Source organism: Euwallacea fornicatus, chromosome 32 (genome assembly GCF_040115645.1).
Source record: "Euwallacea fornicatus isolate EFF26 chromosome 32, ASM4011564v1, whole genome shotgun sequence".
Classification (NCBI taxonomy): Eukaryota; Metazoa; Arthropoda; class Insecta; order Coleoptera; family Curculionidae; genus Euwallacea; species Euwallacea fornicatus.
This window is the reverse complement of record NC_089572.1, coordinates 701834-727988: the sequence shown is the minus strand read 5'-3', so window position 1 is coordinate 727988 and position 26155 is coordinate 701834. Positions and strand designations below refer to the sequence as shown.

The window sequence follows — 26155 nt, the reverse complement described above, 5'->3', positions numbered from 1 at the left end:
TCACTAATGATATTATTGCTTTCCGAGAACTAGGGGTATTGTTGGTTGTTTCCTACCCATTTTGGTTTTTGTATGTCCGATCTAATGAACAGGAACCAACAAATCGAACTAATAACAATACATTTTTAAGTCGTTCTTATTTATTTGCCTTGAGGAATTTTGTTTATTTCGTCGTACAGCATGTTTTTATTAACAATATAAAAATGTTTATCCGAAGTAAATATTTATTTAAGTAAAATCGTTCCAACAAATGACTTTTTTAAATTCCAATTATAGTAAATTAGTTTTATAAGTTTTATCATCGTTCTCATTTATGTGACCACCATTGTATATCTTCATAAAATGACCTGAGGAATCACCGGAGAATTTTACGCACGACATTAAGGAACACCCTGCACACATTTTTTGATTGATTTTTATTCAGACCATTTGTTTTTTATTTTTATACATATTCATATTTTATACAGTTTTTGGTGTTTTTGCGATAGTTTCTGAATTCAAAGAATGAGGATTTTCATGCTTATTTGAAAGGGTTTTTTGACATTACCCCTCTAGTAATTTTCAGGCAAAGTTGCCTACCGTAACCTTCGCTTTAACCTTAACATTTCTTTAAGTGCACTTTTACTCACCTACTTACGTTTCACTTTCTGTTGCCGATTTTGCCGATTTTTTTTGTTACTTTTGGACATGATATTTTATCTAAATCAACCTCATTACTATGTGTGAAAACCGAGGAATTTCATATCAATCGATTTGTCGACTGTTATCGGACGAATCCGCGAAACGCTAGAAAAGCAAAAAAGATCTTCCTTACGTGGATTATCAATCTATCATAATCGAACCATGCTTTTAACTTACGGTGGCTTTCACAAGATGCAATTGAAATTAGGCTTGAATCTTCTGAGGTTAAATTCTAGGAATCCTGACTCATATAGAACTGGAGCTCTAGCTAACCTGAGTTAATTCGCTACCTCATGGAGCTGCTGTTATTACGTATTTCGTCTTTAAACACTGCTACGAAACATTTTGAAAAAATACTAGCATTACACTTCATATGCTTGACACTCTGAGATATTCCACAAATCAGAAGTTTTCATTAAAAGGGAACAATCGAAATTTTATATGTAAAACTGTGTAAGGAATCAGGGGAGACGTAACTTTTAGACAATTGATGCACTACTTAAGTGTCTGTCTGTCATGAGTAAACTATTCACTTTCTATGATGATTAACTAAAAGAATATCATAAAGTTCCGACTTATAGCTTACAGCGCTGTTTGGGTAAACAAACCTGGCGGATGACCGAAGGACGAAATATTACTATAAACAAATAATGAAAAACAACTACTGATTCCCAACAGTAGATGGTACCTTATACGGGGTGTATTTTAATTCGGCGCTTGCCTTTTAGCACGACATAGACCTCAAAAAACTTGATGTAACATTTTTCCGAAATCTCAAAAATGACCGAAATATGCGCGTATGAAAGTTTTAATAAACACCAAACCTTTAATTATTAATAACTCACTCCCAGTCAGGCTACAAAAGGTTTACGAGCTTGTCACCATTGATTTTATTTACACAATTTGTCGTTCGCCTTATCCACAACTCTGTATATGCTCTCAGAAGAAATCTTTTACCTCGAACTATTTCTGCGATGTTTTCTATTTGTTCACGTAACTCTTCAATTTCGTTAATTTCGTTGGTAAACACTAAACTTTTCATATAACCTCGGAGATAAAAATCACACGTATTGAAGTCTGGTGATTTTGCGGGCCATCGCATTGGTCCATTGCCCCCCATCCACCTGTTAAGAAATTGATTGTTTAAAAAGTTGTGTACTTCGCGTCCAAAACGAAGAGGTCGCTAGATGGTCTTCAACGATATCTAAAACACGTTCGTCAATGTGGGCCGTTATAGGTGGTTTAGGTCTTCCGGCATGTCCACCATACTTTATTTTTAGATTTCTGGTCTCACGAGCTCTCTTCTAACAAGATAAACAAATCTACGGGCTGTAGGATAATGCATTAACGGAAAACACTCGGCGTACAATCGCGAAGCTGCGACGGCATTCTGATGACCCTCCTCGTATACCAAGAGCATAGCGACCAATTCGTTATTAGTATAATTATAAGCCATTTTCAATTCAATAATATTAATGTTTATCAAATTAACATCCGGAATCTAGCTTCACGACCGATTTTTAAACGTTATGGGTAAACTCCATAAAAACAGTAAACATCAAATGTAGTACGCGTTTTTACAATACCTGATAATTTTTTGTGCGATTTGCTTAGTTCGGAGAGCCGGGAACAATGAATGTAGATCATTCTGACAATTTGATCAATATGAAACAACTCTTAACAAATTTAAGTACCTCAGACGTCTTCAGATGTTCTCTTACTATTTGCGAGATACCATTAAGGAGATTCAGAAAACTAGTGGATTATTTCAGCATTAACACATAAAATTCTTAAACATTCAGTTTTTTAATGAAACACTCTGTATATTGTTATAAAAAGAAAAAGTGGACTAAAAAAGCTCTAAACCGACGTACGAGCTTTAGAATAAGTATGAGCCTGCTGTAGCCTACATTTAAAGTTCACAGATTTAAACAAATTTTTCTGTCAAAATTATTGTTTCTGTGTAGTGGAGTTAACATTACGTAGCAGGCCGAGTTAACATTACGCAGTACGCTAAACGACGAGTGTACCGAAATATTTTAATCTACTCGACTGAATTATACTAAACCGACGATTAATTTGCTGGCAATTAATCTCTATAAAGTATACTCGAAATTATATTAATGTTGTTTTACATAGGATATCGCTGGCCTTCGCACTTGCATTAACCAGATGGCTGGTCTCCACGGGTATTCACTATTAAGCACTTAGATTGCGTTTATTTTCATCCAGAATATTCTAACGCTCAAGACTGACCAAAATGTCGGCCCCAAGCTTGTTCGCAAACTCATGAATTTATTTAACGTATTGTTAATTCATATATGTAAATAAAACATGTGGGTTAATAATTCAGAATCTGATTTAGGTATCTATATATATATATATATATATATACATACACACGTACATGTTGGTATCCGAATTGGTGCCGTTTGTTTCACAATTCCTCTATAAATTCGCGTTGAATTTGTATATATACGGGGTGTAGCAATTAACTTGAGACATAGCAATATCTGGAATAATAAGCGCTCCACGGAAAACATTTCTATTATGAAAGTTAAATTATTCCGCGGGGGAAATACGTTGAAGCTAAAATTAGTGCTCCTCTGCCCCTCCTTGTGGGGGGATGACGGGTAACTTTGAATTCTTAAATGGCGTCCCCCATTTTTCATTGTAGATTCGAATTTTACGGCAAAAAATATGTAGATTTTGTCTCGAATTTTCTTTCCGGTTTGTATAACAGATGGCGCTCTAATCAACGAAATTTAATTTTCCTTTTGTCTATGACTTATCGAATTTTTTGATGAAATCTGCTTTAAAATGAATGTAAACAAGAACTTTTTTCAGTTAGTTTTTAAAGTAAGTGCTCAAAGTGATGGCATTCAACTCGAATTCACTTAGTAATCCGCATTTCAACACAATCGAGAAGATTCTAATGTAGTATTAATATCAAAATAAATCGAACTCGGAAAAATTAGTTGTTTCTTCAAGTTATTTTTTTTATAGGTTTACAATAAAGACGTAAACAAATAAAAATGTATTTTTTTATATATCCCCAAAACACGTGAGAATAAAGATTTTTTAAAAGCGGATTTCATCAAACATTCCGACAAGTCGTGCACGAAAGGAAGATTAAATTCCGTTTATTACAGCGCCATCTATCATGATTCGAACAAAATGTTCCAGACAAATTCTGCGTATTTTTTGCCGTAAAATACGAATCTGCAATAAAAAGTGGCGGATGCCATTTAGGAATTCAAAGTTACCTCTCATCCCCCCACAAGGAGGGGCAGAGGGGCACTGATTTTAGCATCAATGTATTTTCCCCGCGGAATAATTTAACTTTCATAATAGAAATGTTTTTCGTAGAGCGCTTATTATTCGAGATATTGTTACTGTTACACTCTGTATATACAGGGTGTCCCAGAATAAGGGGGTCAACGCTTAACGACATATTCCTTGGTCAAAAATATATCGATTCATGGTGATATACGAAATTGATTCCTTCTGGAGATACAAGCTCTTAAAGTCTTACTTTTTTTTAAGTTTTACAGATAAGTCGAAAACGGCTAGATGGATTGCTACGAAATTTGGTGTATAATCTTTCTGCTTCTCGGGGCACGTTTAACGGGGCTTATTATGGTAAAACCACCAGTGGTCAATTGTTACAAGGTTGAATGTTAAATACACCAGAACTTTTTTATTCGTTCTTGTAGACGGTTGGTTTTTTTATTAAATTCCCGGTCAGGTACGCAACTTTTTTTTTATCTCTTATTGAATTTTGATTTGGAGCCTCCATTAGACCAAAAAAAAATTGTTGGTAATGTCCGTCAATACATATCCTTCAGAAGAAAATAAAAGCATACATTTCAATAAACAATTTATTTAATAAGTGCTCAACGTGACCATCCCGTTCTCAAATACGAAGATTCACTGATATCAACAATCGCCGGCATTGTAACTTGTGCTCCAGAAATGTATGTATTGACTGAAATTATCAACAATTTTAATTTTTTTTCGTCTAATGGAGGCTCCAAATCAAAATTCAATAAGAGATAAAAGGAAAGTTGCGTAGCTGACCGGGAATTTCATAAAAAAAAACCAACCGTCTGCATGAACGAATAAAAAAGTTCTGGTGTATTTAACACGTGTATCTCCAGAAGGAGACAATTTCATATATAAGTATATCACCATGAATCGATATATTTTTGACCAAGGAATATGTGGTTAAGTGTTGACCCCCCATTCAGGGACACCCAGTATATATATATGTACCTATATATATTTGCTTTTAAATTTTTGCGGTAAAGTAGAGGAATTTACAGCAAATAAGTAAATCAGAATAAAGATTGTTGTTAATTATATATTTTTTTTAAATGTATCCTCATATTTGCTGTAAGTTCCTTTGTCTTGCAACAAAAATTTATAAGCAAATTCTAAAAAAAAAATTGTTGATCTCGCATCCCGTCCCCAATAGCCAATTTTTCTGCACCATTTTCATCTTTTCGGCAGGACATCGCCTAAATATTTATAGCTGTTATTTGAAATTTGTGTAACAGATCAGATCCAATAAACCACCAATGTGTGAGTGACGTCAATAGCACGTGTTTAACATGCAAATATTCACGATTGTCTGACTTACAAAAATTAATATTAGCTCTGCAGTTAAAAGGGAAGAAGACATTCCGATTTATTTATCTAATTTTTAATGTGGTGGCAAAAGGGCTGTCCCTCACATTGTAAAACCACCCTATTGAGCACGTTAAGTCATGTTGTTAAAAACTTGTAGGTGTAAACCCTCCATAGTCTCTTATTAAATTACTTATTTAAAAATTTTAACAAGAAATTAAATCTATGTACGTACATCCGAAAACCACTATGATGAAATTTTAATGAACTGGTGTGACTCACCGCTGTAGGTATCAGAATCACACAGGCAGGTTCTTTGTGTGTAAACTCATTGGAAAGGAATTCCGGGTCATAATCACTGACAAACAAAACCTAGATGCATTTAAGCAATAACTTTTGTAATAATTGATGGTAACTCATTAGTTTCACAGAAATGTTCTTTAAACACTGATCACAGAAACGAGCCATCGCCTCTTACGTACCCCATGGGTTCATGTTTTGTCGGGGATAAAAAAGGAAAATTTTGTGTTGCATGTTATTTTATTATTTCTTTGTTAATTATTGTTAATGTTTTTTTTTACATTTTTTTAAACCTTCGTCATGAATTATTATAGGAGTGCCTCCTTTTTGCCTTCACCTTGCAATAACTCTTGCTCATTCATGAATGACAGTTATTCATACGGTTATTTACTCTTTTTTGGTGGTACCCTTTTTTGCTTTATAGGTGAAAATATCTGCTACTTCAAACTGACTTTACACCTCTAGTAACAACAATTACACTGTTAGTGTATGAGTAATAAAAAATCACGAGTTCATCTGCTTTATCTACATGTTAAGACTTTAGCAGTTATTGCGGCATTATAAACCGACTGACGACTTTGGAGTATGAAAACAGTGCTACAAATGTTAACTTTGAGGCCTCAGTAAGCATCTTTATGCATTAGCAAGACCATAATCAACTGATTACGGGTGATATAGCTTGGAGTGTCTAGCTGGAAAATGTTCCCATCATTAGTAAGTTTTACCTTAATCTTTTTCATTCGTAATTTTTTCTGTTTCCTGTTCTTTCACTTATTTTCATACTTTTCTATATTTGCTTTTATATTTATCTTCTATATTGTATACGCTACATGTTTATTCTATAATTCTATTCTATTTATTTCGTTGTGGGCGTAAACGCACTCTTCAATAATTTTTAGAAAGCGGTTACGTAAGTAAAACGAACGCATAATATGATTAAACCAACATCGCTTTGGTTCTTACGCAAACCTATTTTTTACACCTTGTTAGTTAGCCAGTTTTGCAAGTACAAGCTTTTCCTTAGGCACAGGTACTCTCTCATACCCACGTCAGAGTTTTTTTGCTAATTAGTATGTAGGTTTTTTTGTGCCAAATTGTATAACACGTAAATGTGCTTCGAAGCTACACTTTGAGGATTTTGCCTTGAAGCTGCATGAGTACTTTGTTTTGAAAGTGCGTGAGTATTTTGTACATAGTTATTGTTAACTTGAAGATTGTTTAAATATTTGTGAAATATTTTTTTGCTGAAACTATGTTTTTTACCTGGTGAAACCAAGACTTAAAACCGAATCAAATATCAATCGGAATCACAACCATAACAATGTGTTTTTATAGCCATGACCAACCTTTCGCAACCTTGCGAAGGTGTCATAAGATTTGGTTTACATATCCCTTATAAGGTAAACCTTATTCACAAAGGTGCTGAATTCCCTGAAACGCAGGTATAACGTTCAAGGAACCTCGAAAATATTCGCTATAAAATATACGCCAACGGTTTTTGGTTATTGTTGTCTCAGAAACTGGTTGGATATGCAGGATTCATTGAATTGGGACAGATTGTCCTTTTTTCGATTTCTTCACATACAGGAATTAAGTAAAGTGTAAATATATTTATATTTAAGTCGTTTTGAGCGTTAACCTAAACTGATCAGTTTGAGTCAAACTTAATTTCCAAGACTCTAGGAACTCCTTGAAGCTATCCAGAGTCAATATATGAGTAAGATTCAAATGTGCTTATACCGGCTGTCTCATAGAAAAATCGGGCGAAGCTGTAACTCCGATATTTATGAAAGGATTTTGATGAATTTAAAACGAATAAAATGTTATTTTTTAGACTACTAAATACCTTTAAAGTTGATTTTTTGCACTTAACTTTTTCCGCATCAGGTGTTAACTTTAGTATTTTAAGCAGAAGTTGTTTTTTTACATTTTCTCATAAAATATATTTTTCTGAATTTAATGGCGTATGCAAGTTAATGTTAAAATCATTTTTAACTTAAAAAAATAAAAGCTATGTAGCAATCTGTGTCGATTCTGTGGCCATTTGCATTTCAACTCATGTTATTCTATTGTATTATCCTCCTGTGTAAAGTCTCCTAGCGCAATGAACAAGTGAAGTCTATTTGGACCATAAGATAAAACCGCCCTTAACCATTGGAACGACATCATTCTCCGTCATAATTTTTTAAGAGGCGTTATGCATCAAGGCAGACAATTGGAAATAAGTTTTTTTTTTTTGTAATAAAAATACTGACCAATGTTACTATTGGTGACATTTATCAAGTGTAAATTTCAAATGAAAATATTTAAAAATAAACAATGAGTTTATGCAGTGAAACATATTTCCCCAGCAATAAGAACGCCTGTGAAGCAGTGCGTTTTTATTTGATCCGTTTTCCTAATAGAGAAGTATCTAATAGTAATAAAATTAAACGTTCAAAAGACAACTTACGACGCTATGAATCTTTTAAAAAGCTATTTGTAATATTCAAGATAATGTACTAGTACTGAAAAAAAAAAATGTTTCAAATGTTTTTTAGTAAAAAGTTGTTTTAACCTTTATTTATCAAACATCATAAAATTTAGAAAATTACTTTTTGTCAAAAAATGTAAAAAATATGGATTTCTATTTAATGCTCTAAAGTTGACACCTGAAGCAGAAGTTGAGTCGAGTTTAAAAAATCAATTTTGACGTTGTTTAATAGTCTGATATCATTTTGTTCGGTTGTTAGTTTATCAAAATCCGTTTATAAGTTACTGACTTATGGTATCCTTCGTTTTTGACGTTTTTTTTTATGAGACAGCGTGTACATACATAAACTATCGCTCATATGCAGGGCAACTTTTTGAGTTCGATTTTTTTCTTGTAAAAACATGAATTTTATATAATCTATTATATCAATTATCAATTGAAATTACAAATAAATTAATGTTGAGGTTTATTTGTTAAATATTTTTAAACTGCAAATAAACAAAATATTCTAAAACTTATGGGTCAAACGTAAAGTAACTCAAACATTTCTGATAAATAAAATAAATAAACAATATAATTCCTTCTTAAATAAGGAGAGGCTATCGGCTTACGTGGCCTTTTTGCCCATGTTGGTATTTACAAGTGTTATAATGATAGTAATCGTAGTCTCAAAATCAGTATCATCCACAACAATCACCCCAAAACCACCAGCACATCAGGCACATCAAACATCCCACATCTAGTCTATGTCTTGGTAGTGTTCAATCAGAGTTGTGCCCGGTGTGAGGTAACGTGAGTTTCTAGTCTGTCGGTCAATGCACAGTCCAACAACGATGACCCAGTTTTTCTCTTTGTCTTTCCACTTTTTTTGTATTTGTAATAGTCTGTCTGAAATTTTTGTCATGTTAGTTTTTTCGTATAGCGCTTCGTTGGAAGTGTTGTACAGTGGATTATCCGGGTGACGAATTTTTGTAATTCGTCTTAAAGTTATTTGCTCTGTAGTTTGTATGTATTTTTTTGTTTTGTTAGTCATTTCTTATATTTTCCTTTACAATTCAATATTTTATTTGTTATTTAGTAGTATACTCCTTATTTTTAATTATTCCCAACATCTGTTGTTTATAGACTTTAATAATTTTTTAATATAACCTTCAGATAGTCCATTTCAAATATTCTGAACTTCTTTAAGAACATTCGCTACATTTTTTATTCATTCATGATGAATTCTTCTATCAATTTTAATTGTGCCAAATTCATTGAGCCGGCCAGATCATCATGTCCACGTTATGTGTGGTTAACTGGTGTTTAATTAATTTGGAGATATGCTTCTGGGTCTTTGTGTTGAAACGTCCACGAATGCTCATATTTTCTTCTGCCCAGGACATTATGTGATTTTCCAGGATATATTTATAAATATATCGATCCATAATAACATCAATTTTTACTAATGGATCTATGCTAAAAATTTTGCAAATCACCCTCAGACTATAATACCGACATCTCTATGTTTAACCGTTGGTGTAGTATATTTCGGATTAAACCGTTCATTAATTGATCTTCTGACCCAACAAATTTCGTCCGATTTGAACAGTTTAAAGTGACTTTTATCTGAGGAAAGAACAGTTTCTTATTTTTCATATGACCAACCTATAGGCTCTATTGCAAAACACAATCTCGCCTATCTATTTTTCTTCAAGATGAAAAGCGTCATTGCCAATTTTTCTTCCATATCAACCAGCACTTCTTCACCTTCGTTTCATGGTACTCACCGATACTGAAACATATAACTCTTGTTGTATACGAGTTGCACTCTTGAATGGATAATATCTTACTTCTTCTGTTCATCATTTTGTCCGTTTTTCGTTTTCGGAAACGTTTCGGAGGTTTATTTAAGGTTTATTTTTAAATCTAGATATCACCTTTAATATCATTGGTTTATTCAAATTTAAATATTTTGCGGTTTTAAATTACTTTTCCTTACTTCCAAATTTTTTCAAGATTTTTTCTTTAAACTGATCTGATAAGTTGAACATCTCTCGCCATCTTGAAATGTTGTCAGTCAATGCCGTAAGTCGCAGAGTTATCACACCAAAATTTAAATAACCAAATTGGTTGCTCTGCATGTGAACCCGACGAAAAACAAAATAGTTTAAAAACAGGACATCAACAAGACCTATTGAAAATATGTATATACCTGTATAATAATTGAAGAAACAAGAAATATATTTTATTAATTATAATTTTTTTTTAAACATGCTCATTTAAGTTTTAATTCTACATATGAGCGATAACGTAAATCGAAATTACTACAAAATCAAAATTTTTACGCAGAACTAATTCCAAAATATGCATTTTTCGAATTATAATCGAATTTCTAGAATTTTTGAATTTTTAGTTACAGTGCACGATTTGCGTATAAAGGGCACCCATAAGTTTGTAGTTTATAATTAATGTAGTAATATTAAGCATAAACGTAGCTTTTGATTACTGTGCAAATTTTAAATGTGTAAAAAAATGAGTGTGGCGGCCCAAGTTATGTTTTATGTACTTTTTCAGTCAGACATAAGCGTTTTGCACTTTCTTTTCTTAATTTAATAATATTTATTTAATAAATGAAATTAAAATTCTTTCACAAACTTATGAGTGCAGTTCATTCTCCCTAAAAAGTGAACCCGAAAACAAAAGAATCCAACACTTAAAAAAAACAGAAATGGTGTGAAACAAGGGTACCACGGCGACTGTTCACCGAAGGGCCTAGGCCAAGGAAAAATGTATAGCACAGAAGTTTCTATAGTTCTTGCATTCCATTTTTGCAAATGAGACTCTTAGTCCATTACCTTGAAATCGGGAAGAACTTTTTTCACCAGATGATGGTCAAAGTGTTCGAATAAAGAAGGACGTCGGCGATATCTGAGAAACTACTTATTGAGGAGTCTTGAGAACAAATAATTATAACTAAATCGGTCACGAGAAAGCGTTGGGAAATATTTTCAAAGTCGTAACTATGCCACTAGAGGCTGTTTTTACGATTAATCAGTAAAATGCGATTTTTAGTAAAATTTAACCGGAGAATGTATATTTTAAGCATAAAATATCAATTTTTAAGACAATTGGCCACAACTTTAGCAGGAAGACTATTTTGGAGTTTTTGAACACTAAAGGGTGGGGGGAGCTTTTAACGTCAGCTCGAAAAAGGAAGCTTTCTCGACATTAGTTAAACGCAAAATTATACGGTAATACCGCGTTAGAAACGTCTTTCCGCAAGCTATGGCGTGGCTATTATGTCATTACGCTAGATGGCGCTATTTCAAAACCATGGTAATTTTTCATGTTATCTCGAGAAACTTAAATGGGAAAGGGTATTATTTTGATTAAACCATTTGAAAGAGCGTCAAATTCTGCTTATTATTGTAAAAACCCGGTGCAAACTTCTTTACCTTGTAATAAATTATAGCAATTTGAAAAAAGGACTTTCTTACGCATGAAATAAACCAGTTTCGTTTATGAATCAAGTAGGCCGGGAGCGTATCTATGCTCGGCTGCGTCACAAGTATAAAACAAATGAAAAGACATTTCAATTAAAGTCATTTTTATCGATAAAATTATTTTATTGATGTTCGTGTTTGTTTTATGATGTTTATTTCCGTAACCGGTGAGTTCGCCAGATCTTACGTATTTGGATTTCCATTTATAGGATAGATTAAAAGACCTAGTTTTTTTTAAGTAGATCGACTAGAAAAGAGAATAATAAAAATACGATCCGAAATGTTATAGGATCAATTACTTTGGGAGACATCCGAACTGTAGTTTTTGACACAGAAACGACTTCGATTGTGCATCGTAAATAATGGGAAACGACTTGAGCGTCTTAAAAATAATTGTTTTGTTTCTTTAAATGTTCCTTTTAAACCTTAGTGGTTATTTGAAGTTATTAGTATTAATTTAAACCGTATTTAAATAACATCCTACTTAAGTCAAAAACCACGCTGGTTGATTTTATACGTAAGAAAATTCTTTTTTCAAATTGCTCTAATTTACTACTACGTAAAGATATTTGTGCCTGGTTTCGATTATACTAAGAAGAATTTCATGTTCTTTCATATGGTGCAGCATGATACCTTTTTATTTAAGTCCCCCGAAATAACATGAAAAATTATGATGGTTTCCAAATAACGCCACCTAGCGGTCCTTGTGCCAAACTAACATGCAAAAAACCTTCACAGCGAGGTATTGCAGTACGGTTTTGCCCTTAGTTAATGTCGAGAAACCTGAATTTATTGACCTGACATTAAAAACTTCCCCCACCCTTTAGGTTCAAAAATTCAAAAAAACTCTTCCTATAAAAGTTGTGGCGAATTGTCTCAAAAATTGAAATTTTATACTTAAAATGACCTTTTTCGGATAAATTTTAACAGAAGTCGCATTTTATTGATTGCTCACGTAAAAACGTCCCCGAGCGGTATGGTTACGATATTGAAAATATTTCGCAGCGATTTCTCATGGCCAATTTAGTCATAATGTTTTTGTCCTCAAGACTTCTCAATCGGAAGTTTCCCACATATAGACGAAGTCCTCTCTTATTTGAACACTCTGTATGTTTCTGCTAGATGATACAAAATCGCTAAAGGTCAAGCAACAACAACCACACAAAATGCGGCATAATGCATCGTGGTTTTGTTCACTTAATTTTTTTCATTAATTTCAAATTCCAAATGTTCGTTTATAACATCATCAAATCCCCATGGATGGTAAGGGGTGATCATTAAAGAAAATCATGCAGTATGCAATAAGTCGTAAACGTAGTGCGCTGAGTGACAACTTGTTTAAGATCAGCACGATTTGAAATATTGAATGCTCAAATTTTTTCGGTTCTTTTCAGAGACGGAGCTTGCGCTCCCCTCGGAAAATGGACCGACTTCGTAGGTCTTTCCGGGACTCCTTTCGAAAGCGAAAGGATCGAGTTCCTGAAAGCTCCAAACCTCACCAGTGGTCGGCAGATGAAGCTGCAGTGAGGTAAGTGAATTGAGCAAATTTTAATTTTTCATTTCATTAAACTTAGCATCAACATTTAAGATCTGGTACCTGCACTTTCGCAGTTAAGTACTTGGGATGTGTGGAAGTGTTCGATTCCAGGGGGATGCAAGTTTGTGAAGAAGCACTCAAGGTACTCAGGGTTGGCAGTGTAAGTAGAATGCTTCTTGTTCACTAGGTAATAATGCCTAACTATCAGACCCACCTGTGTAGATAAGTTTCCCACAGGGCCTTAATTTACTAAATTAATCGTCCCATAGGAAAAGGTATAAATTAAGGGTCACAGCATCCCAAAAAGTTTCCCTCGCAAACAAAGTTATAGATACATATGCAATTTTGAAATAGCTAGGTATAAATTCTTATGCAATATTGCTTGAGGGGTGCGTTATTTATAGAAAGGAGGGTGCAAAAGGGACCTTGCAGGTTATTAGGCTAGACAAGGGTGTAGACTTTCGGACCTACTTTATGGGAATGCGTCTGGGAATTAGTTCTCGTTTTTTTTTTATATGTACTAGGCATAATTTATTTGAATTTATTAATTTAATTCCAACCAGAGAATTTCATTTTAATAATTAGTTCAGGTTAGTTCAAGTTCATATTTACAGGGTGGTCCCTAAGGTTGTTTCGATATTTAAGGAGTTGATTCTCTCAATTGTTCTGGGATGAAAATATTATATGTATAAATGTACGTCCTGAAATTAGTCGTTTTCGATATACGGTGTGTTAAATATTAACAAAAATAAAATATTCTTTTCATATTTCCGAAACGGCACAGGATATTTGAAACTCAGTGTATCTACACAGTAGTTCAAACAATGTATTTTCCTTTAATTTAGGGAAAAATGCTGTAACCATAGAGATGCGTAGGGATTACCATGTTAATTCTTATAGGTAAATGGCAGGTACGGCAGTGGTATTTTTAAGTTAAATTACGTTATAATAGCTGTTGAAAGTGAACACTATTTGCCATAAGACATTAAAGCCACTTTAGTTGTTTTGCCTGGCCCACAAATTTGTTATTTGCAGCATAAATTTTCAAGGAGGTATATTTAATTTTTTTGCCAAAAAGGACATATCGTATCAAGAAAACACAAGAGACATTTTTGGCGTATTTGTATAACTTATTTAAAAAAATGTATCCAATTTGGAAAATACCAGTGGCGCACCTTCTCTTTCCCCTATAACAATTAATATGGTAGCTATTACGAACATCTATGATTACAGCGTTTTTCTTTAAATAAAAGGAAAATATACTGTCTGAACTACTGTATAAGTTTATCCAGTTTCAATTAAATAGCCAGTGCCACTTTGAAAATGCAATGCATTCTTTAACATTTAACACCCTGTATATCGGAAACGACTTATTTTAGCACAAATGTTTATATAACGTTTTAATCTTAAAACTATTCAGATAATCAGCTCCTTAAATATTGGAACATACTTAAGGACCACTCTGTATAGTGTGTATTTTACACTTACAGAATATTTGTTTCATACTCATAGTGTAATTTCACGCATTACAATATATTATTGTCATGCTGCCATAATTATCGGTAAAATGCAGCGAACATTTTCCTCGTACCTGAAACTGTCCATTTAAGCAATTTATTGGCCGAAAACGATAATTGCATTGTAGTCGTACTCTATGGGTTTTTCTACTTGACTTAACAAGTCGTCCTAACATGTTAATATAGTTATTTATCTGACTTGATTTATCTAGACTAGAAAATAGCTTCAGGTAAAAAGATGGTCGTTAAGAAAGCTGCTTACAACAAGAATGATCTTGTATAGACAGGATAAAAATTTTTGAATAAACACGTATTTCAATCAAAATTTCAATGTCATTTTAATATTTTCTGAGAATCGCACTCAATCACAACACAAGCCCTAACAAAAACGAATATACGGGGTGTCCCACTAACAATTTAACTGTCATCTAATGTCTTTATTTTTGATATTAGGTAAAAGGTTTAAAGGCGGACCCCCTTTCATTTTAAGTATTGAACTTCAAAATGATCTCGTTTATATGTTCCGGGATAACTCAAAAATGGCAAATTTTAAAGATGAGACACTCTACATAAAATGATATTAAAATTTAAAGAGAATTTCAAAAATGACAAAACAAAGCTTCCATTTAAAATAAGGAAATTTATGTTGCTTGCGGGAAGGCAGCAACGAAGTTATTTTCAAATTCTACTCCTAAAACTACGGAAAGCCTCTTTTTGAACTTTTTTCTTATGTCAAAACTAAAGAAATAAAATGGGGGTAAATTGTTAATGGGACACCTTGTATAATTTTTGACAAATTTACTCTTACGCAACTTTCTTTCAACTTGATTTGCCCGTATATAAACTGCTCAAAAATTATCGATAATCGTCATTGCACGCGTTTAAATCATTTTTAGGGTTCTAGAAGAAGACCGATTCGAGCAGTTCTTCACGTGAGTGGTGACGGCTTGAGAGTGGTAGAGGAAGACACAAAAGGACTCATCGTTGATCAAACCATTGAAAAAGTGTCGTTTTGTGCTCCAGATCGAAATCATGAAAGAGGTTTCAGTTACATTTGTAGGGATGGAACTACCAGACGGTAAGACATTTTTGATTATAATAAAATATACATCTGCGTTTTTTAACTAAATAACTGGGCCAATGAAGTAAAATATAAATTTTTTAAATAAATTTATCTCCTTTTAATATTCGTTTTAGATAATTGAAATGTGACATTTTGCCTTGAATCTAATTATCTGTACAATTGGATGAAAATATCGTATATTTTACTATTGATTGCCAGTTGGTAATTAATGTTTTCCTCACATTGTTTGCCTTGTTCATGCTAATCCGACGCTTTAAACGTGATATTTTATTTGTAAATTATGTGAATCAACATATAAATGTAGCATTGTGCTAGATTTTCCTTTTTGGTTGGGTTTCTACGATTTAGGGCTATGAAAGGAACTTGCATTTTTGGTGATAAATAGTGCTAGGTTTCAGGGAACAAACATGAATTTTTTGGTACTGATTAACCGTCACGAATAAGTAATGTGATGAATAACGAAATGCTTCATAGTTTTTGTAATAACGATAATCCATGAATCATTTTAAGCCATGATGATTGTATTGCCCTTAATCGATTCATCCTCTCTTTGTTACCGACAAATTGGGATGAAATCTGCGTCTGAGTTTAATTTCTATTAGTGATTGTTTGTTGTTATCATTGTCATTATTACGTGCATTAGTGAGTAATAGAAAATCTTAATTGAATGCTATCGTTTCTATTTTGTTGTGATATTTAAACTCTTTTTATCCCTAATTTTCCATGAGAAAGCTGATTGTTCGACCTGGAAAACTATGGAATGGAAAATTTTCCTGCCAGGTTACGAAACCTTCTCAACAGAGTTTATTTTTTAAAGTAGACTTAATCTTTATTTCCATTCCTGTCTCTATGTCTTTTGTCAGCCCTTCAAATTACTGTGTGCTGAAATACCAGTTGATTTAAGTTATTTTTGTTAATAAAGGCTAAATCATTGGACATTTTTTGAATTCCCCTATTCTCTCTTTGCCAATCTCGATACCCAAGAAAAAATCCTACACAAGAAGTAAAAAGTTCCTGAAACTAAAGATCAAAAATCGCACGTTTTTGGTGGTAATAGTATTGATCTCTACAAGTTCGTATAATGAGAATTTTATCCATATAGACACCATAAAATTGGCAATATAATGGTAAACAAAGAATTTTCTTACAAACGTGCGATAAAATGTTTCAAAGTAGCATACAAAAGAGATATTTCAGATTTTTTTAATACATAAGGGACCAAAAGGCTCGCACAAAAATCTATTAAAAATTGAAGGAAATATTTTTTAGAAAATGCTGGAACACACGAAATATTGTTTTTAATTGTGCATTTTTGATGGAACAGACATATATACAAGGTTGCCCATGTGGTAGATAAATGTACTTTTTCATTTTTTTTCTTAAGGAATCTCATATAACGTTTTTGAGTTCCTTAAGAAATTCTAAACATATTTCATTGAATGTGACGTACCCATGGCCAAATTTAACAGTTTTCGAAAAAAAATTACAAAAAATAGAAATAACGATGGAAGTATTAATACTTAAAAAATAACAATATGAACTAAAACCAAACAATATAGCAACATAATCTAATATATTATGCGTTCGAACTGTGCCTCCTTCAGTTTTTTGCATTACGACCTCGTGGAGAAGCTTCAGAAACAGACACCCTGTATGAACACAAATGTTTCTATTTCTGAAATTACCCACTATATTTAGTTAAAAAATAATATATTAAAGGGCGAGAATTTTTTCCAGATGGATGTGTCATGGTTTCTTGGCTCTCAGAGAATCAGGAGAACGACTTAGTCATGCTGTAGGGTGTGCCTTTGCAGTTTGTTTAGAGAGAAAGCAAAAAAGGGATAAGGAGTGCGGTGTCACTATGATGTTTGATGCTAAGAGTTCCACGTTTACTCGTACTGGATCATTTAGGCAACAGAGCATAACCGAACGAGCTGTGAGTAGTTAATGCTGCCACAGATGATACATAATAGAATTATTTTTCGACTAGGTGGATGTGGTACCTCAGTCAAAACCAACTCCATCTAATCCATTCGCGATCGAGAGGCCTCACGCCACAGAGAGCTTGTTGCAGAGACAGGGCAGTTGTAGAGGATTTAGTACTCTGGGTCAGAATTCCCCATTCAAGAGGCAGATGAGTCTGCGAGTGAACGAACTACCAAGCAATACCGCCCGTTTGAATCAGTTCAAATCGCCGACCTCTCCTCCTAGCAACGGGCTAAAAGAGGTTAAACCAGCTTCACCTATTCCAGAGGTGAGTGATTTGCAGTGACTTTGAAATATTGAATAATAGAAATTTTAGTAATACCGGGGAATATTGTACTCAATATATAGCTAAGAATAAAGTACTAATATGAACTAACTTTTTTGCCTGAAGAGATGGATATCTTTAAAAGACATCTGGTCGGTTGGTATCCTCTGCAGATGGCTTGGTGGCATCGGCTGGCAGGGTGGGGTATAGTAAATCCGACTCACCAATTAAAACTACACAATCTTCTTGACATTCAATCTTCGTTTGTCGGCTTTACTTCAATGCATACGTACTTATCTCCCTTTCCTCTTCCTTTTTTCCATGGTTATCCTTCCATATTCTCCTTTACCATCTTTTTGAATACCTCACTTTATCTTATAGTTCGTGAATTTTTTCGCTATTATTTCAGTCTCTAGCTTCACTCCAACCGCTATCCCTCACTCTCGCTCCATTTCTCAGTCAAACATGTCAGGTAGGTATGCTGGTGTGCTTTCGACTTTTTTCTGCTGATAGCACGAACAATTGTCCTTATTTTCCACCGCTGTTGTACACAGATATCTTTCGAAGACTCTATATTCTGTAAACATCTAAGTCAGTGTATGATTGCACAGTGTCCATTTTACATTTACGACACATTCAGGCGTGAAACTAAACCTTTTCCATCTTTCGCATCGTTGCCAAATTTTCTCCCATTCCTGCAGCATTTGTTTTAACCAGCTTTGTCCTTGTCTGTATTTTTTGGACTACCCTATGCCTACCGTTACCAGTCTTTAAAGTCGTGACTTCATCATTCAAGAGGAAGTGACACATTATAGGCAACCAGTACTACTTATATATATTACGTATTTGGAAATATTTCTTCCGCCATATGTCAAGAAACCATCTTTTTTACCATCAATTTTTTTCATTTTTAATCGTTTATTGATCAAGTTTGTCATGTAATTTTTGCTAAATAATTGAGTTTTGAGATATCGCTCTCAGATATCATTTGTACTCCTAAACAATGGAATATGTGACAGTACAAATTCATCATAGTGCGTTGCCTCATTTAAAATAAGTAACTTATTGAGATTGAAGTCATGCAAATTCGGAGGTATATTTTGGGGACTGTGAAAGACTTTTTGTCAAATTGAAATACGTCAAAACGTAGCTTTTTAGGTTCTTTTTGAGCCTCAACACACCGACGCCAAAGTTCGTAGCGGTTTGTGTACAAAACTGAGTCCCGTGGGAACTTGAAGCTTTTAAAATTTCAAAATTTTACGGTATCACTCGGAAACGATAAATTATAGATATAATACATTCAACATAAAATGGTTTTAAAATTTAACGAGAAATCCGAAAATGACACAAAATTAGGGGGTTCTATTTAAAATAACGAAGTTGGTAGGCGATTCCGGCATAACCGGAGGTGTCGCTATTTTTAAAATATTTCATTTGGATTCAAAATGGCCGATTCTAGTCTAAAGTGAAATTGAGCTGCAATAGTGGGAAATCAAAAATTTGCTAACGAACGGATGTGTGGCTAACTCTGTATACGTATAGTTCAAATCACGTAACAAAATATAACGATTGAAATTCGCCTTACGTAAAATGACAAATCTTATAAATCTAATATGGTAAAAAATAATAAATTAATATTTGAATGTCTAAACACAATATTATTTTTATTGACATTTTCGAGTTCACCTGATAGCTGATATCCTGAAAGCGTCAATTTTCGTTAACTTTTATTGTTTTTAGTGTTTTAAACCCTTGTTTTCTTTGTTCATCAACTTTTGCGGTAAAACTCTGTTTTTTTCAGAAGTAATTAGTGCTTCTGGTTATTTTTTACCGGTGCTGTTATTATTGGTATAATGTCCAAGTTCTTTAATAGTCGGCGTAAGGAGTTCGTAGCTTTTCTTACAATTTATTTTGAAACAGTAATAGAAAATAATGGACCATTATTACTATTGAATTCAGTTGGAGAGGTAAATTAACTTTTAGTATTCCGAAAGGAATACACTGATAGCGTTGCACCAATATCTGACAAATTCTTGCAACATCAATTTTGAAAAGACGTGGTATCAATGCCTATATGAAGCCTGTGACGTGAATAAAAAGTTACGTAATTTGAACTATAATTGCGCTATTTCTACAATAATGACATATCTGTCCCCATTAACTTGGAGAGAGTTTTCCCTGTTTAATAAATATTTCAAGCTTCGATTTTCTAGAAAAGGTAGTTCGTGTAGAGAATTTTTCTGCCAGGGTATTATAATTATTGGCGGTTTTTCCGTTCGATTATACTATACAACAATCCTCATTTCCAGAACCATGAACTGGGCCTTGGTTTATCACAACGCTTGACGCACACAATAGTTGAAAAATTAGCATTATTTACGCTTTTTATTTCAATAGAAAATGATTTAGTCTCATTTACTGAATAATTGCATATTATAAGTGTGGGAAAATTCACATGAGGCGCTTTGTTATAGTGACTTGAGTGTGTTGTTAAAAAAATTCATAGCAATCAAATACCGAATTAAATGTGATTAAGGAAAAAATTAGGGAGGTTACAACAACGTGGTTTTCTTGCAGATTGGGCTTCAAAATACTGCTCTTTGCCTTTAGTGTCCGTTTGCCACTAGTATTTGAATGCTAACTAGGTAACGTCTCTTGAATAATGGAATCGTTTTAATATACTTCTGTACTGTTTTCAAGTAAAATCTAATCCTCATATGATACTAAAAAAACAAATCTCTAGTACAAACTAATTAGAAAAATGAGCAATTTTTTTAATTAGGTTTATCAGTTTGCTTAGAAGCTTCCTTTTCTTTGAGGAGATTGTTTGTTTTCATTTTGATATTTTGCTTTGCAAATTATTTTTTCTTAAGGCACTTACCACGGCATTGTTTTTAGCGACTTTACTTTTCGACAAAAATCGACATTTTAAATCACGGAAAAACTTGCATAGGAGCAATTTCTAGTCTTTAATTCAAAAAGTGCGACATTTATTCCCAATTTAAAGAATTAAAAAAAAAAGCCATTTTGACCTGTAGAATGAAAACAAGCAACTTTTGTATAAGGCCAGTTCAGCTGAGTCGCTCAGATTTTTTGATCTTTAGCCTCCTTACCATCGATCCTGGGACACCCTATATATTAAGGCCATATTTTTCTCAGATCGAAGCATTGTTGCTAATTTCAAAATTGATGTAGTTGATAAAAATACGAATATTAATGAAAACATTTTTTGTTCTAGATTGTCCCTGCCGATTCAGTAACAGCGCTCTGTCAACAACTATCACAAGGTCTCAGTCAACTTACCCATAGCAACTCCGATGACTTTAACTTCAACAACCCCACTTCTCTAAACCAAAATACCGTTAATCTAAATTTAACCACGATTAACAACACCTTTAATCAGTCTATTACGGCGACTCCAACTGTCAATACCACTAGTATAGCTCCAGTTACTTTAAGTTTTAGCCCAGGTTTTAACAGGTAAAAAACACTATTTTTTTATTTTGTTTATTCATGCATGTTTAAAAAAATTGCAGTACCTGAAACAGTCTTTCTCATCACTCTCTAGAACCTTTTTTCGATTTAGTTGTTATGCAGCATCCAAAATATTTTAAATGTATCCAAATAAGCAATCGTTGTGGTGTGATATGACAACCATTTTCAGGATGAATAATAGCTCAATAATTCCTTCATATTCTGCCGTCAATTCTTCATCATCTATTCTGAATACGACCATGCGATCTCTGACAGCCAGTGTAACAAGTAGCCAGAGTACAAGTCCAAATTCTAGCATTACATCGAGTACCATGGCTACCTTGCCCAAACCTGAACAGTGGTTGGGACAGATCGTTAAAAGCACCAGTCCGGTACCTGGTCGGATGGACGGGTCTTCTCCCAGGAGAACTTCGTCGTTTGGATCTCATTCCAGGTAATTTTTAGTTCAGGAACAATGTTTTGTTTGAAACAGTCACCACATAAATACTTTGGTTTATAAGTAAACAAATACATATATATTAGTAAGGGACGGTTTTAGCAAGTCTAACGCAGTGGGTGAAATTTTAAACATAATATTTCCGATGGTGAACTTGAACTAATCTAGGCATTACGGGTTTGCTGAGATTCGTTTCCGGCGCTAAAGATTAGCATGGAAATACTATGACCGGGACACCGATGTGAAGAGTTGGACAGATGGATTCAAAAAGTGGCTAAAAGAGAATACTTCTTTGGAAAATTTTAGAAATACATAGAAACGTTTGAGATATTCATTCCTCTGTTTGACAGATATGGATCCTGGAGTGGCTCTAGATGCCTCCATTGAGGTTCTATGGTCTTGAAAATCCATTGAAAAACATTAATTTTGAGACACTTCAAAAAAGAAGAAAACAACGAAAGAAAGCAGTCGTGGAGCGTATCCCCATGGAGCTCATAAAGGCGATTAATATGATTGATTTAACACAGCGATATATATTAAATTTATGTTATTTTAACAATGCTTAATCATTAAGTTTACCGTATTTAAGTATCTTTAGGCATTTTCTCCCTATACTTTAATTTTTAAATAAATTAAGATTTCGTTTTAATATAAATTCTTCCTAAATTAAACTGATTGCTCCTTTCAGGGCTATGAGTCTGGATTCGGCATCAGAAACCTTCAAACCGAAGCAACCCGATCCATTTGACGCCGAATGGGCTGATATGGCTGCTCGTCAGGGCCAGGCCAACACCAATCCATTTTTGAATCCAACTCCAACACCCCCAACAGCCTTCCAAATTCAGCTCTAATTAGTTTCGTTATTAAGATGCGTTCTATGTATGAAAATCTGCTGTTTTGAATCAATTGAGAATTTTTGATGAATTTATTTCAAATGTCATAGTCAGAAAAAGATAATTGTCACAAAAAACGAATTCGAAGCACACGACGTACTTTTTCTTGAAATTTTGATATGGTTTTTGATTAGTTTTGAGTTTGGTGGACTGTGATATACACAGAGTTTATCCATAGCAATGGAAAAGTCAGAAGTAGTATCAGAAGGGTTTTACATATCAGCAGCAGTGATCTTGAATCAAACTTAAGTAAGTTACTTAAAATTCCAAATACGCATTAAGATTTTCAGATTGATTGGGAAATTATTTTTGGGGGTTGTGGTTTGTGATATTAGCGACTTTTCCTCTCAACGGCTTTTGATAAAACCTACGTATTTTGTTAAAAAAAAGAGAGAGAGTTTATGACTATTGTTGTTGTCTGTTATATTTATTATTTGTTCAATAATGTGTCATTAGGCATTATTATTATTTTGTAAATACGAGAGCATATAGGTAAGTTATCGAGCCCTGTTAAAATGATACTGTACTTACAACTCATATCGTTACTTAACTGCTTCTATTTATAAGTCGCAATGACTTATTTGCCAATTACTGTGTTAGACTGTATTACGTAAGATGTTTTGGCACAAGTTCTGGCATCTTGCTGATAGCAACATAGGGAGACATTTTATTAAAAAGATTAATTAGAAACAAATAGGGAATCAAATTTTTGGAATCGGATTGCAATTTCGGGACTCCTTGACCAAAAATTCCCAGATTTTCCTCTTGAGATGCAAGGAAACAGTTTCGATCAATTTCTACGTAAAAATGAAACGAGACACCCTGTATATATTTTTTTCATTCTACAATCCAATTTAAACTCCCTTTACCCGACATAATATTAAAATTATTAATGTTTGAAATAAAACCGTTTAAAACACAATACGTTGAAACTATAATATTAAATCAAATCGAAAATATTAATCTTATAACGTTCGGCTGTACACCTTTAGTTTAATCTCCATCTGAATTTAAACTCAAAATTATGACGAGTAATTAATCTATGGGAAATACATCAAATTGGGAATTAAGATTGTAAGTAACGATAAACCAAACAAGTTACAAATTTCCCTTGTACTTTTAGAGTAATATCTGATAGAAAATCTAGGTCGAATGAATTTATTTAAGAAATTTACCCTGTTAAATCGAGTTATATCTCTTATAGCAAAAAATTGCTAATAGGTTCAGATCAGGTAGTCTGGATGGTCTCATGCCAGCGGCCATAGAGGGGGAGCACAAATTCGTGTGCTTTACGTTTTTAAAGTATACGGTCATTTATATCTTTTATCATTTTTTATGACACGATTTGTGAATCCCCCAATCATGAAAATCTATAATAATTCATTAAGCCACCTTTCGTATATTTTCGGGATCTCGATATTGATATTTACGCTCGGGATTTGATTTCCCAGTAGCAAGGCGTTCAGAATGTTCAAAGAATTGTGTTAAATAAAAAATATCTCTTCAACGAACCAGTGGCGAACCTCTATTTCCTTCTAAACAGGAACCTTAGGTTACCACAAAATGTGAGTAACTAGGATATTTCGAAACTATTTGTGAGCATTAGAGATATTATGCTCAATTTGAGCAATATTAGGTTGAAACGAGAGGTTATTGTACTCCTCAACGGGTTGAAAGACATAGCAGTGGTACTTACACAAAAAAAACCTTAAAGCTAAAAAAGTAGAAAAGCCAGGACTGCAAGGTGCAATCATTTGTTCAAAATCTACCTTTATACAATGAATTAGGCCCTATTTAAATCGAAAATATGTATATTTCCGAATACTCTTAAGACCACTATACGTTTGTGACCTTGCTATGATGTATTTGCAACGCATGTACCATCAACTGTTACGTAATCTGAGCAATAATAACTTAATATCTTCAATGAGGTAACGCATAATATACATAGCTCAACTATATCTTCCTAAAGCCATATAAATTACATTATACTTTGTGTGAAACTTAAGAGCTAGCGCGAAGTCCAATCTGAAGCCAAATAAAAGTGTTTATTGGGCTTAAGTGGAATGCTTGCCAAATGACGAAAGTCATGGCTTCAGAATTGCTTCTTAACTATGATGATAAAAAATCCTAATAATTAATTACACCTTGTGGTAGATAGTACTTTGGATATCTAGGAGATGAATCAAACTCAGAATACGAGTCATATATTGTTCCTAAAATCAGCAAATTTCAGCATTTCCTCACTGAGGCCTGGCAAGACGTTTTTTTTATGAAAAAACTGTATTTCAGTATATTGTGTTATTCTTATAAGGGAAATCTCACTTTTTCGATTTATTTATGGATTTCTACCGAATATTTTGTCATGAAGTGGAATTAACCTAAAACGCGTTTGTGCGTTGGGTGGGTACATTTTTACGTGAATCTTTTTCCCATGAATCTGGCCTTAAAAAGAAATTTTTCTGCCGTGCATCGTAGTCACATAACAATTAAGATGCCTGACCAATGTTATCATAAACTAGCCTTAGCTTGCAAGTCGAATAGACTGGAGTTCGGGTAATACGTTCGCGAATGAGGAAGGTGAGATTTTGATGGTCGTTTACTCATAAAATAATTTTTTTAAACCTCCCGTGAAGGTACCAATTAATCCTAGTCTTCACAAACAAATTAAATTAGAACATCTAAGGAGTTCTTTTGAGTTAAAGAACCGGAATTATTTATTTGTAACAAGTCATTCCATTTAGCATTTACTGAGAGAGTTACTGAGTGGTCTTAAGCCCAATGGCCACTAAAAACTTGTTTATTTCATATTTATTTTTTTTTGTTTTTAAGTTGGATCGCCATGTCTGTACTCTGTACTTAATGGTAATAACATAATGCTATATACTATATGTCTAATGGTAGTAGCCGAATTTAATTGATCCTCATTTTACAATGTATTTATTTACCCTGTAAAGAGCACGCCCTCGCTCTGATTGGCACATGTACTTATGTGGATACATTATTTGTATTATATTTATGCAATATTACTTCTTTTGTAATATAATAATTATTAATATATAGCAATGTTTTTGTTTGTCTTCTCGCTGGCGCCTTTTGTTAGCGCGTTTAATTGTTTTACGTTAAACAGAGGACGTTGTTAAACTCGCAAATATCTTCCTCTTTACTACCTACTAGAAAGTTGTACCCTCTAATTGAAGAGAAGATTTGATTTCTGCGAGAAATAGCTCCAGTTCAAGTCAAACTTAAAGTATCCCCCGCAGAAACCCAGGATGCCTGTGATAGAAGACGACGTTATGAGACGGCTGTTAACCTCCATTCGAGCTAATAGCTACAATTCGGAAGCATTTATCAATGTGCGAAGACCCGTGGTG

The 26155-nt window shown here is 33.6% G+C and overlaps 1 protein-coding gene across 3 annotated transcripts in view; it reads left to right on the top strand.

Moving 5' to 3' along the window:
• LOC136348353 (protein numb-like) overlaps positions 1-25843 on the top strand; it is a 36485-nt gene extending 10642 nt beyond the window's left edge. For 2 of the 3 annotated variants that reach the window (XM_066299128.1, XM_066299126.1), the window contains exons 2-9: positions 12963-13096; positions 13157-13265; positions 15519-15700; positions 17444-17642; positions 17697-17960; positions 21196-21437; positions 21622-21885; positions 22577-25843. In XM_066299128.1, the coding sequence (XP_066155225.1) occupies positions 12990-13096; positions 13157-13265; positions 15519-15700; positions 17444-17642; positions 17697-17960; positions 21196-21437; positions 21622-21885; positions 22577-22739 (1530 nt within the window). In that variant the 5' untranslated portion in view covers positions 12963-12989 and the 3' untranslated portion in view covers positions 22740-25843. Of the gene's footprint in view, positions 1-6180; positions 6325-12962; positions 13097-13156; positions 13266-15518; positions 15701-17443; positions 17643-17696; positions 17961-21195; positions 21438-21621; positions 21886-22576 lie in introns of those variants that run through there. The other variant, XM_066299127.1, reaches the window with a different exon arrangement.
• The last annotated feature ends 312 nt before the right edge of the window (positions 25844-26155 follow it).